Source organism: Littorina saxatilis, linkage group LG3, assembly GCF_037325665.1.
Source record: "Littorina saxatilis isolate snail1 linkage group LG3, US_GU_Lsax_2.0, whole genome shotgun sequence".
Taxonomy (NCBI): Eukaryota; Metazoa; Mollusca; class Gastropoda; order Littorinimorpha; family Littorinidae; genus Littorina; species Littorina saxatilis.
In genome coordinates this window covers 74,149,905-74,162,386 of record NC_090247.1, presented here as the reverse complement: position 1 = coordinate 74,162,386, position 12,482 = coordinate 74,149,905, and the positions used below count along the sequence as shown (strand labels likewise).

The following is a 12,482-nucleotide window of genomic DNA, read 5'->3' as shown; positions in this document are numbered from 1 at the left end:
AAAGGAGGAAGTCTTAAATGGGCAGTCTTAAAAGGTAGTTTCCATTGTACAGATTCAAGCCAGTGGACCTCAAGTTCTTGATGATGCCACTGAGGGATGAGTTTGTGGTATTGTTCCGCAAGACGTTCTCACAGCAGCAGAACTCCAAGTTCCTGAGCCACCTGCAGAACTGCTTCACCCAAAAACGCTGGCACGACCTCCTGGCTCTCATGGACCACAGCTACCAGGGGGCCGCCAAGCTGATGAAGGCTAGGGAGGCAGAGGGTGAGGATACTGCTGTTTTAACATTCTCACTGTTCTTCTCAGGCCTCGGTTTTCGAACATTGACACATATATTTTTGATCTGACACATTAAGATTCTCAGTGTTCTTCTCAAGCTTACACATATATTTTTGATCTGACACATTGTTCTGACTCCTGACTGGTTGATAGTTTTCCATGGGTGGGATTCTTCCGGTATATGCCAAAAATCTGGATTCGTAATGGCTGTGGTGACGTTTTCTTTTGGTTGTTAATTATACAAATCCTTCAGCGTCTGGGGGCCCCCAGATCCCCCCTTAACATTCTTCAGGATTCATGACATTTTTCAGTCCCACCCATGGGTTTGACATGTAGGATGTCTACTGACAGGACAATGTTCCTGTAGCCACGACATGTAGGGTGTCTACTGACAGGACAATGTTCCTGTAGCCACGACATGTAGGATGTCTACTGACAGGACAATGTTCCTGTAGCCACGACATTTTTGCGGATACATGTTTTTAGTCCAGAACTAACTGACCTGTTGTCCTCTTAGTCTAGGAACAATACCGTTTCTTTGTTTTTAACATTCTTCTGGGGTTCGTGTAAGATTTTGCTCAATAGTTAGGCTGTTAGGGAATGTTAAACTAGGCATTTGCACTGTATGTTTGTGAAACTGGATACCTGATGATTATTATACAGAACAAGAGAATACGTAGAGCGGTTGACTGGATATAAGGACAGCTACACCTACATGTGTAGGACATGATTGTAATGATTTAAGCTGATGCAGTACACAGTCATTGCTTTGGCTGCAAACAATGTGTCAGATGTCTCTTAATTATTCTCACCGTCAGCTCCCTTTGTATAACTGTTTCAAGAAGCATTTAGAAGCGACTCGCATCATCAAGATATGTTGAATAAATCAAATTTGTACTTGATTTCAGACACAGAGAACAGCGTTAAGTGGCAGAAGCTCGGCAAGAAGTGGCGCAAGATAGGAAGACGGCTGAGACAGCTCAAGGCACAGGTCCAGGAGACAGAGAACGTCCTGGCTTTCTCCTTCATGGAGGTGAGTGTCCTGATGAGTGTAACCATTATGCACATGGGAGTAACAATAACACTTTATTGTCCATTCAAATGTCACATTAGAATGGTAATTTTTTTTGATACACCCAACCTGCCTGTAAAGCCTGTGCTTAACTGGGCACAGTATGCTGCACGGACCTTTAGCACTGATTAAATTACATATCTTTACCCAACTCACCTTTAGCACTGAGTTGTTGGTAAAAAGACTATGCCAAGTTTGACTTTAGACTGCACGGACCTTTAGCACTGAGTTGTTGGTAAAAAGACTATGCCAAGTTTGACTTTAGCACTGAGTTGTTGGTAAAAAGACTATGCCAAGTTTGACTTTAGCACTGAGTTGTTGGTAAAAAGACTATGCCAAGTTTGACTTTAGACTGCACGGACCTTTAGCACCGAGTTGTTGGTAAAAGGACTATGCCAAGTTTGACTTTAGACTGCACAGACCTTTAGCACCGAGTTGTTGGTAAAAGGACTATGCCAAGTTTGACTTTAGACTGCACAGACCTTTAGCACCGAGTTGTTGGTAAAAGGACTATGCCAAGTTTGACTTTAGACTGCACAGACCTTTAGCACCGAGTTGTTGGTAAAAGGACTATGCCAAGTTTGACTTTAGACTGCATTAAGGACCACCTTTACGATTATAACTTTGAACATTTAATACGAATGATCAGCACATTCAATAAGACAGGAACACATAAAACATACGTTTTCATGTAGTAATGAATTTTTATGAGGGATGATATGAAGCCAATACCAAGACCAATGATGATAATGACGATGATGATGCAGGGTACCCTGGTGAAAGCCCTGAAGTGCGGTGATTGGGTGTTGCTGGATGAGATCAACCTGGCGGCGGCCGAGACCTTGCAGTGCCTGGCTGGTCTGCTCGAGTCCACAGATGGATCTCTGGTTCTCACAGACAGAGGGTAAGCAATAGCTGATAAAGGAATCATGTCAACTGCAGTCTGGTGTATGTATGCCGTTTGAGTAAATATTACAAAATGCAGTCTCTGGATTTAACACTGTGTGATCTTAGTTGTCTCACTGAAAACATATCTGCATTCAAACGCATCTGCTTGGTTTTTTTTTTATGACGGGTAGTGTAGTATCTGAGGGAGCTTGAAGAGTCTATTGGTATGAACCCCATTCAACTAGCATACAAATGAAGTCTATGGTTTGTGTGTGTATACAGTGGGGAACATCAAATCTGTCGTCTTTAGCAAAAAGTCAGGTCAAACCTGTGACTGACTTGCAAAGCTAGCAGGACAATACTTGGATTTTATTCCCCCCTCTGCTTCTTTACCTCTGTAAACTTGTAGGGGTAGTTATTTTTCGATAATGACCCAGCAACCAAACAAATAACGACCCAGCAACAGCCTGAATCCTCGATAGTGCAATGGGTTGAGAGGTTGTTCTGTTTCGGTACTACTTTTTGCGACTGAAAAGTTCCAAACGCTCTAATGTACGAAGTATACATCTCTCAGGCATGGGAATTGTCCGCCGAACGGCGGATTTCCTCAGAATTTTTTTTGTTCCGCCGAAAATGCAAAAGTGTCCGCCGAAAAAATAAAGGGGGGAGGCACACAAAAAAACCACCGGTTACTTTGGCCTTTACGCAAAAGCCCGCGAAAACTTTCCGTATTTTGTTCACGCACTGCTACCGCCCGCCTCAGTTATTGAACTTTTATGTTTGAAAGTAAACCAGATTGCACAGATTATGTTACAAGTTACATTTTCCTGTTTGTCTCAACAGATCAATTTTTTTACAAATTTAAACCATATAATACATGTATGTATTTTTTTCTTCAAAAAAGCAAAAATTGGTACATTTTTGTACTAAAAACTCTGATTCTAAAAACAGAATTTAATCACATATTCTTACTCCAATTCTTATGAATGCATTGACTTTAGTCCCACATGCTAGATGTCGAAAAACCTCTCAAATTACCTGCCCTTAGTAGGGTGGTAACCAAGCTAAAAGCGACGCCATAGCCGTTGCTATGGCCTGACCTTGCTCGGTTACCCATAACACCCTGCGCACCACGTGAGCGCTAGCATCCGTAATGTTCATTCTCGACTTTCGACAACACACGGTGGACGTGTCCGAATTTCGCTCTCACTTTTGGCCTTCACATGCCTGCTCGTCCGTGGGACTAGCCGGTTCTTGGGGGTCTACCTGTCCGTCTACCTTTTGGGTGAGATCTTTCCTTTTTACGTTTGGAACGTAAATGTTGATAGCTTTGTTTTGAACACGCACGCAGATAATTTTGTTCTGGGTGACTGTTTTTCGCCGGTCTTAAAATGGCCGACAACAAAGCTAAACTGAGTGCGGGACTGGAAGGCGACAAGGTTCTTAGCCCAGTTAAGAAAGCTAAAGCTAAGGGTAAAGCCAAGAACGTCGATTTGCCTGTTATGCGGGTAGAAGACCCGGCAAATAGCACTTCGTTTGATGTTCCTATCCCTCCGAGGACGGGTTCCGTTCGTTCACAGCTCGCGTCCCCTGTTAGGGGGGAGGAGCCAGGGCCTTCAGCCCTGGGCTCGTTGAAGTCCGAATTGTTTGATTTTATTGCTCAACAGTTTGCGTCTCGCTCTGGGGTCCCTCCTCTGCCTCCGGCGGTAGGGGATCCTTCCTCCCTGGCTCGACTGCGGTCGTCGTCGTCGTCGACTCCGCCGTCTCCGGCGGATGGGGGGGGTGGCCGGGCGGCCATTTCTTCTGCGCACTTGCTTGGTGCATCTGACCAGTTCGGGCCTTCCCTCTCTGCCTCTGGTAGTGCGGCGGTTGCGCTCGAACACTCTCTCCGTAAGGAGAGGGGGTCTGCTTCCTCTCTTTCTCTTCCCGCTCAGCTTGCTTTTAGCAACACTGCAGTGGGAAGTCAGCTCTCTCCCCTTGTGGGAGAGGGAGAGAGGGGGCATGGTAAGTCACAGCCTGGGCTTGGTCCCACCTTGTCCCACTGGGGGCAGGGGGCTGTGTCAGCTTCTCACTCTTTCCCACCCACTGGGCGGGACTGGGTGGGGGCTGGTGTAGCGGCTCACTCTTTCTCGCCCGCCGGGCATGATCGGGTGTCCGCTATGGGACTGGCGTCTCAGCCAGTACCGGTATCGTCCATTGCGAGCAGCCGCCCCTCTCCCCAGCAGGGGTGGTGGGGTGGTGGGGCAACGGGACTACAGCAGGTTGACGGGTACGGGCGGCCTTTCACGGTCTCGCCTCTCACTCAGTCTTACCCCTCGCAGGGTTCGCTTGCTGCAGCTACGAGCCAACTCCCACCGCATGCAGCGGGCGGGTCAGCTCAAACTGGCCATACTGGTTTGGACAGCTGGGGCCAAGCGCCCGGTCAGCGGTCTACTGACAATGGGCCTGGCGCGGCTTTGTTGGGTGGCCCCCTCCCCCCGCCTGCTTGGCGGGCCTCTGTGCCTACTGTCTTCCCTTCTACCCCAGTGGGGCAGGGGGTGGACGGGGGGTGGCAAGCGGGATCGGGTCACGCTTTTGTTGCTCCTGTCTCCCCTCCTATGTACAGTGATACTGTAGAGGCTGGGGATTCGGATTCTTCTGTGGAAGATGAGGAGTGTGTGGCCTTGCCTTTTGGGTTTAGGCAAGCCATGAGAAGAGCGGCTTGTGTGGCAGCTCGTTACTTTCCGGAGGGGGTGGTGGATTCAGGACAGGGTGTCTCTTTTCCACCGTCTGCTGCGAATGATTTTCGGCCTTCGCAGGAGAGTTCACAATCGTTTCGGTTTGTGGAATCTCCTGCCGTGGCGTATCACATGTCGCAACTTTTGGCGCGACCGGCACCTCAGGGCAGCGGTCTGTCTCCAACTCCTTTCCCTTTGTTGCATGCTCATGATTCAGCGCCTGCTTCAGCCGATCCATGGCTAGCGTCAAACGCGCAGGCCACTTCTTTTTCGCCGTTAGTGCAGAAAAAGCTGGACTGGAATGTGAAGTCAAGGAACTTTGTTCAGACTTTTGCTTTGCCGAGAGCAACTTTGCCAATTCCGCCGGAGTTGCTTGCCTTGTTGCCAAAGCAACCTTCTGCTAAGGAGGGGGTCTCGTTCTCGGACGCTTCTCTCTCTTCTCTGGAGGAGATTGGGCGTCTTGATCTTGAATTGGCTTCTATGGCAGAGTCTTTGCTCCGAGCTCTTACTCGAGCTGTGGCTGGCTCTTTGGAGCCGTTTAGACTCAGGGAAGACGCCTCAGCCAGTGACATCTCCGTACTGCTTGCTGCTTTGGGGATGGTGAATTCTGAGAGGATGAGCATTTCAGCGAGGCTGTATGCTCATGCTGTCTTTTCACGGCGTGATCTGCTGCTTTCTCAAGCAGGTTTTTCCCAGCAGTCTACTGTGGACTCACTTCGTTCCTCGCCTTTCGTTGAGGGCTCTCTCCTGGGTAGAGTAGCCCTGGATGCAAGGCAGCGGGAAGTTCAGGAGGCTAAAGACAGACATCTCGTTGGGATTTCGTTTAAAACCCCAAAGAAATCTCAGTCTTCTTCTAAGCCTGCCTGGAACAAGAAGCAGCACAACGCCTCTCGTCCTAAGGAACAGGGAGATAAGGGCGCACCAGCCAAGGGTGCTCCTTATCCTAAGAAACCCTCGTTCGGGAAGGGGAGGGGGGGGGCTCGAAAGCCCTCCCCCCAATGAGGCTCTCCCGATCACATCACCCCTGTTCCCCCCACTTTTGTGGTGGCGGGGGGCCCCACCAGGGCCATTTCCATGTGGCAGGCGTTAGTGCACAGCCAATGGATTTTGCGGGTGGTGCGATCGGGATTCCGCCTGTTGTGGGAGGGGGAAAAGGCTCCCTTGACCAGGGTTCCTCCTCCCTTTCGTTTTCCGGCCAGCCTAGAGGCCAGAGCGGCCATAGAGACAGAGATCAGGTCTCTTTTGGCCAAAGAGGCTATAGAGGAGATTGTGGATCACTCCTCGCCGGGGTTTTACGGACGCCTGTTTGTTGTGCCCAAGGCGTCGGGCCGCTGGAGGCCTGTTCTCGATCTTTCGGTCTTGAACAAGTTTCTGCGGAAGATCAAGTTTCGTATGGAAACGCCAGCTTCGGTCAGGGAGGCCCTGCGCCGGGGAGATTGGGTGACTTCGGTGGATTTGACGGACGCCTACTTTCATATCCTTATGTATCAAGTGGACAGGAAGTGGCTCCGGTTCCGCTGGGGTCATCGGATCTTTCAATTCAGGGCTCTGCCCTTCGGGCTGTCCCTGGCCCCGTGGGTTTTCACTTTGGTGATCAGACAGTTGGCCGCGCTGATCAGGCAAAGAGGTATTCGTCTACGGACGTACCTCGACGACTGGTTGATTCTGAGTCAGAGTCAATCAGTGTGCCTCTTGAACACTCAGGTAGTGTTGAACCGGGCTCTGTGCCTGGGGTTCTCTGTGAACCAAGCGAAGTCGGAATTGACTCCCTCGCAGAGGTTTGTTTACCTCGGTATGGCGTTCGACACTGTCGCTTGGACGGTCCGGCCTACGCAGGAGAGGATTCAGAAGCTTCATGCTCTCATTTCGGCCGTGGCTGGCAGCCAGCAGGCTTCGGTGAGGGTCCTTACCTCGATTCTGGGCCAAATGGAATCTATGGCAACTCTGGTTCCCTTAGGGAGGGTGTACAAGAGGCCTTTCCAGGCTGCGCTCAGCTCTCTCTGGGAGCCGGCTTCGCAAGATTGGGACAAAATCGTCTCCACGCAGGGATGGTTCAGTCACGCGACGGCTCGGTGGCTGGATCTAGACTGGATCTCTCAGGGGGTCCCCATCTCTCTGCCCCCTCCGGACATAGATCTGTTCACGGATGCGTCTATGGCTGGGTGGGGGGCTCACATCGGGGGCCAGGCGGCCTCCGGTCTTTGGACTCAGGCCCAGCGTCTTTGGCATATCAATCGCCTGGAGTTGGAGGCTGTTTCCCTCGGTTTGCTTGCGTTTCTCCCTCTGGTGGGCGGCAGACATGTCCGGTTGCACACGGACAATACCACTGTCGCTGCCTACATCAACAAGCAGGGAGGAGCTCGGTCGTTTTCCCTGTCAGACAGGGCATGCGAGGTTCTGGTGTGGTGCCACTCGCATCGGATCATGATTTCAGCAGAGTTCCTGCCGGGCAAGCTCAACGCTCTGGCGGATGCGCTCAGCAGGTCCTCTCAGGTGTTGCACACCGAATGGACGATCACTCACGGGGCGCTCCAACGCCTGTGGGCACAGGTGGAGAAGCCCATGATCGATCTATTTGCAACGAGATTTTCAAAGAGACTTCCCATTTTCGTGTCCCCCTTTCCGGACACGGAAGCCTGGGCAAGCAATGCGTTGGAGATCTCGTGGAGCGGCCTTCAGGCCTACGCATATCCTCCCTTTCCTCTACTCAGCAGAGTGGTGAGGAAGGCCGAGCTGGATCGTCCGGAGCTCCTGCTGCTGGTAGCCCCCTGGTGGCCTTCCCAGCAGTGGTTTCCAGATCTGCTGTTGCTGGCAAAAGGGGTTCCGATCCCTCTAAATCTGGTGCGGGGAGAGCTCGTTCAGCCAAGAACAGGCATTCCGCACAGAGACCCGCAGGCCCTGCGCCTACACGTTTGGAGACTGTGAGGTCGGAACTGCGGAAATCTGGCGCTTCAGACTCTACGCTGGATTTGGTTTTTAAGGCGCATAGGTCCTCGACTGCGTCTGTGTATGCTTGCCATTGGGCCGCCTGGGCCAAGTGGTGTAGGGAGACGGGGGTCAATGCCGTGGCCCCGCGCTCGTTACAGGTGGCAAATCATCTTTCTTTTTTGTCTGCTCAGGGCAGTTCGGCCTCTGCTTTGAGAGTCCGACGTTCTGCTATATCTGCTACTCTGAGGCAGATAGGCAGATTGATTAACGTTAACGGAGTGATTGCTAGTGTGATCAAAGGGGCCGCTCTCCAGGAAGCGCAGAGACGGACCTCTGTCCCGGCATGGGACTTATTTTTGGTTTTAGAATTTTTGCGGTCTGCGGCGTTTGAGCCTTTGCAGGCTGCTAGCCTGACTGATTTAACACGCAAGACGGTTTTTCTGCTTCTTCTGGCTACTGCTCGGCGAGGCAGTGAGATACATGCCTTGTCGGGTTTGTCGGAAGACATCGCGTTCGAGCGCGATGGTTCAATGTCGCTTCATTTCCGGCCTGGTTTTCTCGCGAAAAATCAAAAGCCAGGCCAATCCCCGCCCGTGGTCCGAGTCCCCCCGCTTGGGACTATCCTAGCTTCGCACGATCCGGACTTAGCTAACTGTCCAGTTAGGGCCTTGAAGTCTTACTTGGCTCGCACTCAGTTGGTTAGGGCCAAAAGCCAAAAACTTTTGTTCATTTCATTGAACACGAAATATGACAGGGACATATCGAAATTGACCCTTACAAGATGGGTGGCGACCCTCATTAGACGAGCTTATGAGTGGTGGCTCTCTCAGGAGAGGGGGGGGCGTTCAGTCCTTCCTCTGACATCAGCTCGAGTACATGAGGCCAGAGCCTGGGCGTCCTCTGTGGCCGTCTTACGTTCAGGGCGATTAAGCGATGTCTTGCAGACAGCTTACTGGAAGTCAGACGATGTCTTCATCAGCTTCTACCTTCGTGACATCTCTTGCACGCGACTGGATGGCTCCAGTGCTTTGCCGGCTTTGGTGGCTGCAGGGCAGGTGCTTGCAAGGACATAAGTAAGTTCCCTCCGCCTTTAGGAGGAATCTGCATTCATAAGAATTGGAGTAAGAATATGTGATTAAATCGAAAATTTTTAATTAAATTTTGATTTAATATAATATACTTACCCAATTCTTATAGTTAATACCCTCCCATCCGTCCCCGCTGGATTATGTCCTTGGGGGTTTGTTTGACTAATAGTCTCGAATGAACATTACGGATGCTAGCGCTCACGTGGTGCGCAGGGTGTTATGGGTAACCGAGCAAGGTCAGGCCATAGCAACGGCTATGGCGTCGCTTTTAGCTTGGTTACCACCCTACTAAGGGCAGGTAATTTGAGAGGTTTTTCGACATCTAGCATGTGGGACTAAAGTCAATGCATTCATAAGAATTGGGTAAGTATATTATATTAAATCAAAATTTAATTAAAAATTTTCGATTTAATGGCGCAAACTTGGAGCTTAGATGACACCAGATTGCACCATCTGGGTTCTTTGGAGAAATTTTTTTCCGGGGGGCATGCCCCCGGACCCCCCTAGTAAGGCTAGGCGCTACACGCCGTCGACTTGACGCTTCGCGTCTTCAGTTATAAATTTTCCACCTTTTTTACAATTTTCAATTCCCATGCCTGATCTCTGGAGCAAACAATACAAACATACCGCATTTAAATTAACAACTACAGGCCTGAACACATGAATCTCCATATAAAATCCATGAGTTCGGTTGTTTTCTGAATCTAGATCTGCCGTGCTCAAACCGTTCATCACAAGCAATTTCCCAAGGCAAGTAACTCATACTTTGTATAGCGACAAGAGTAGTTCCCCTTCTTTTCACTGCAGCAAGTCACTCAGAATTGTATTAACTGTGCAGTAACTGTGTATCAACACGCTGGAATGCAGGCGTTAGATTGACATTACAGGAAGCGACTGGAGTGACTGTACGGATATATCCGTACTAAGTCAGATAGAGCCATATGAGTGGGTACGGATATATCCGTACCTGGGAGACAATGAGTTAAAAGGGGCAAGTCTTAAATTGTGGGGTCTGGAAAGGTTTCCACTGTACTACAGTATCTTGAAGAGTCTATTGGTATGAACCCCATTCAACTAGCATACAGATGAAGTCTATGGTTTGTGTTACAGTATCTTGAAGAGTCTATTGGTATGAACCCCATTCAACTAGCATACAGATGAAGTCTATGGTTTGTGTTACAGTATCTTGAAGAGTCTATTGGTATGAACCCCATTCAACTAGCATACAGATGAAGTCTATGGTTTGTGTTACAGTATCTTGAAGAGTCTATTGGTATGAACCCCATTCAACTAGCATACAGATGAAGTCTATGGTTTGTGTGTGTACTACAGTATCTTGAAGAGTCTATTGGTATGAACCCCATTCAACTAGCATACAAATGAAGTCTATGGTTTGTGTGTGTACTACAGTATCTTGAAGAGTCTATTGGTATGAACCCCATTCAACTAGCATACAGATGAAGTCTATGGTTTGTATGTGTACTACAGTATCTTGAAGAGTCTATTGGTATGAACCCCATTCAACTAGCATACAGATGAAGTCTATGGTTTGTGTGTGTACTACAGTATCTTGAAGAGTCTATTGGTATGAACCCCATTCAACTAGCATACAAATGAAGTCTATGGTTTGTGTGTGTACTACAGTATCTTGAAGAGTCTATTGGTATGAACCCCATTCAACTAGCATACAGATGAAGTCTATGGTTTGTGTTACAGTATCTTGAAGAGTCTATTGGTATGAACCCCATTCAACTAGCATACAGATGAAGTCTATGGTTTGTGTTACAGTATCTTGAAGAGTCTATTGGTATGAACCCCATTCAACTAGCATACAGATGAAGTCTATGGTTTGTGTTACAGTATCTTGAAGAGTCTATTGGTATGGACCCCATTCAACTAGCATACAGATGAAGTCTATGGTTTGTGTTACAGTATCTTGAAGAGTCTATTGGTATGAACCCCATTCAACTAGCATACAAATGAAGTCTATGGTTTGTGTGTGTACTACAGTATCTTGAAGAGTCTATTGGTATGAACCCCATTCAACTAGCATACAGATGAAGTCTATGGTTTGTGTGTGTACTACAGTATCTTGAAGAGTCTATTGGTATGAACCCCATTCAACTAGCATACAAATGAAGTCTATGGTTTGTGTGTGTACTACAGTATCTTGAAGAGTCTATTGGTATGAACCCCATTCAACTAGCATACAGATGAAGTCTATGGTTTGTGTGTGTACTACAGTATCTTGAAGAGTCTATTGGTATGAACCCCATTCAACTAGCATACAAATGAAGTCTATGGTTTGTGTGTGTACTACAGTATCTTGAAGAGTCTATTGGTATGAACCCCATTCAACTAGCATACAGATGAAGTCTATGGTTTGTGTGTGTACTACAGTATCTTGAAGAGTCTATTGGTATGAACCCCATTCAACTAGCATACAAATGAAGTCTATGGTTTGTGTGTGTACTACAGTATCTTGAAGAGTCTATTGGTATGGACCCCATTCAACTAGCATACAGATGAAGTCTATGGTTTGTGTGTGTACTACAGTATCTTGAAGAGTCTATTGGTATGAACCCCATTCAACTAGCATACAGATGAAGTCTATGGTTTGTGTGTGTACTACAGTATCTTGAAGAGTCTATTGGTATGAACCCCATTCAACTAGCATACAGATGAAGTCTATGGTTTGTGTGTGTACTACAGTATCTTGAAGAGTCTATTGGTATGAACCCCATTCAACTAGCATACAGATGAAGTCTATGGTTTGTGTGTGTACTACAGTATCTTGAAGAGTCTATTGGTATGAACCCCATTCAACTAGCATACAGATGAAGTCTATGGTTTGTGTGTGTACTACAGTATCTTGAAGAGTCTATTGGTATGAACCCCATTCAACTAGCATACAGATGAAGTCTATGGTTTGTGTGTGTACTACAGTATCTTGAAGAGTCTATTGGTATGAACCCCATTCAACTAGCATACAGATGAAGTCTATGGTTTGTGTGTGTACTACAGTATCTTGAAGAGTCTATTGGTATGAACCCCATTCAACTAGCATACAGATGAAGTCTATGGTTTGTGTGTGTACTACAGTATCTTGAAGAGTCTATTGGTATGAACCCCATTCAACTAGCATACAGATGAAGTCTATGGTTTGTGTGTGTACTACAGTATCTTGAAGAGTCTATTGGTATGAACCCCATTCAACTAGCATACAGATGAAGTCTATGGTTTGTGTGTGTACTACAGTATCTTGAAGAGTCTATTGGTATGAACCCCATTCAACTAGCATACAGATGAAGTCTATGGTTTGTGTGTGTACTACAGTATCTTGAAGAGTCTATTGGTATGAACCCCATTCAACTAGCATACAGATGAAGTCTATGGTTTGTGTTACTTCTTCTCTTCTTCTTCTTGGCGTTCGCAGAGGTTACACAATCAGTCCAGCACTGGTGATAAATGTTGTCGTTTTCTCCAACTCCTGTCGACTGCCGTATAGTT

General features: G+C 47.8%; 1 protein-coding gene across 2 annotated transcripts in view; it reads left to right on the top strand.

Moving 5' to 3' along the window:
- LOC138963233 (midasin-like) overlaps positions 1 to 12,482 on the top strand; it is a 221,192-nt gene that overhangs the window by 3,777 nt on the left and 204,933 nt on the right. For both annotated transcript variants that reach the window (XM_070335290.1, XM_070335291.1), the window contains exons 4-6: positions 53 to 264; positions 1,188 to 1,312; positions 2,119 to 2,255. In XM_070335290.1, the coding sequence (XP_070191391.1) occupies positions 53 to 264; positions 1,188 to 1,312; positions 2,119 to 2,255 (474 nt within the window). The remainder of the gene's footprint in view (positions 1 to 52; positions 265 to 1,187; positions 1,313 to 2,118; positions 2,256 to 12,482) is intronic.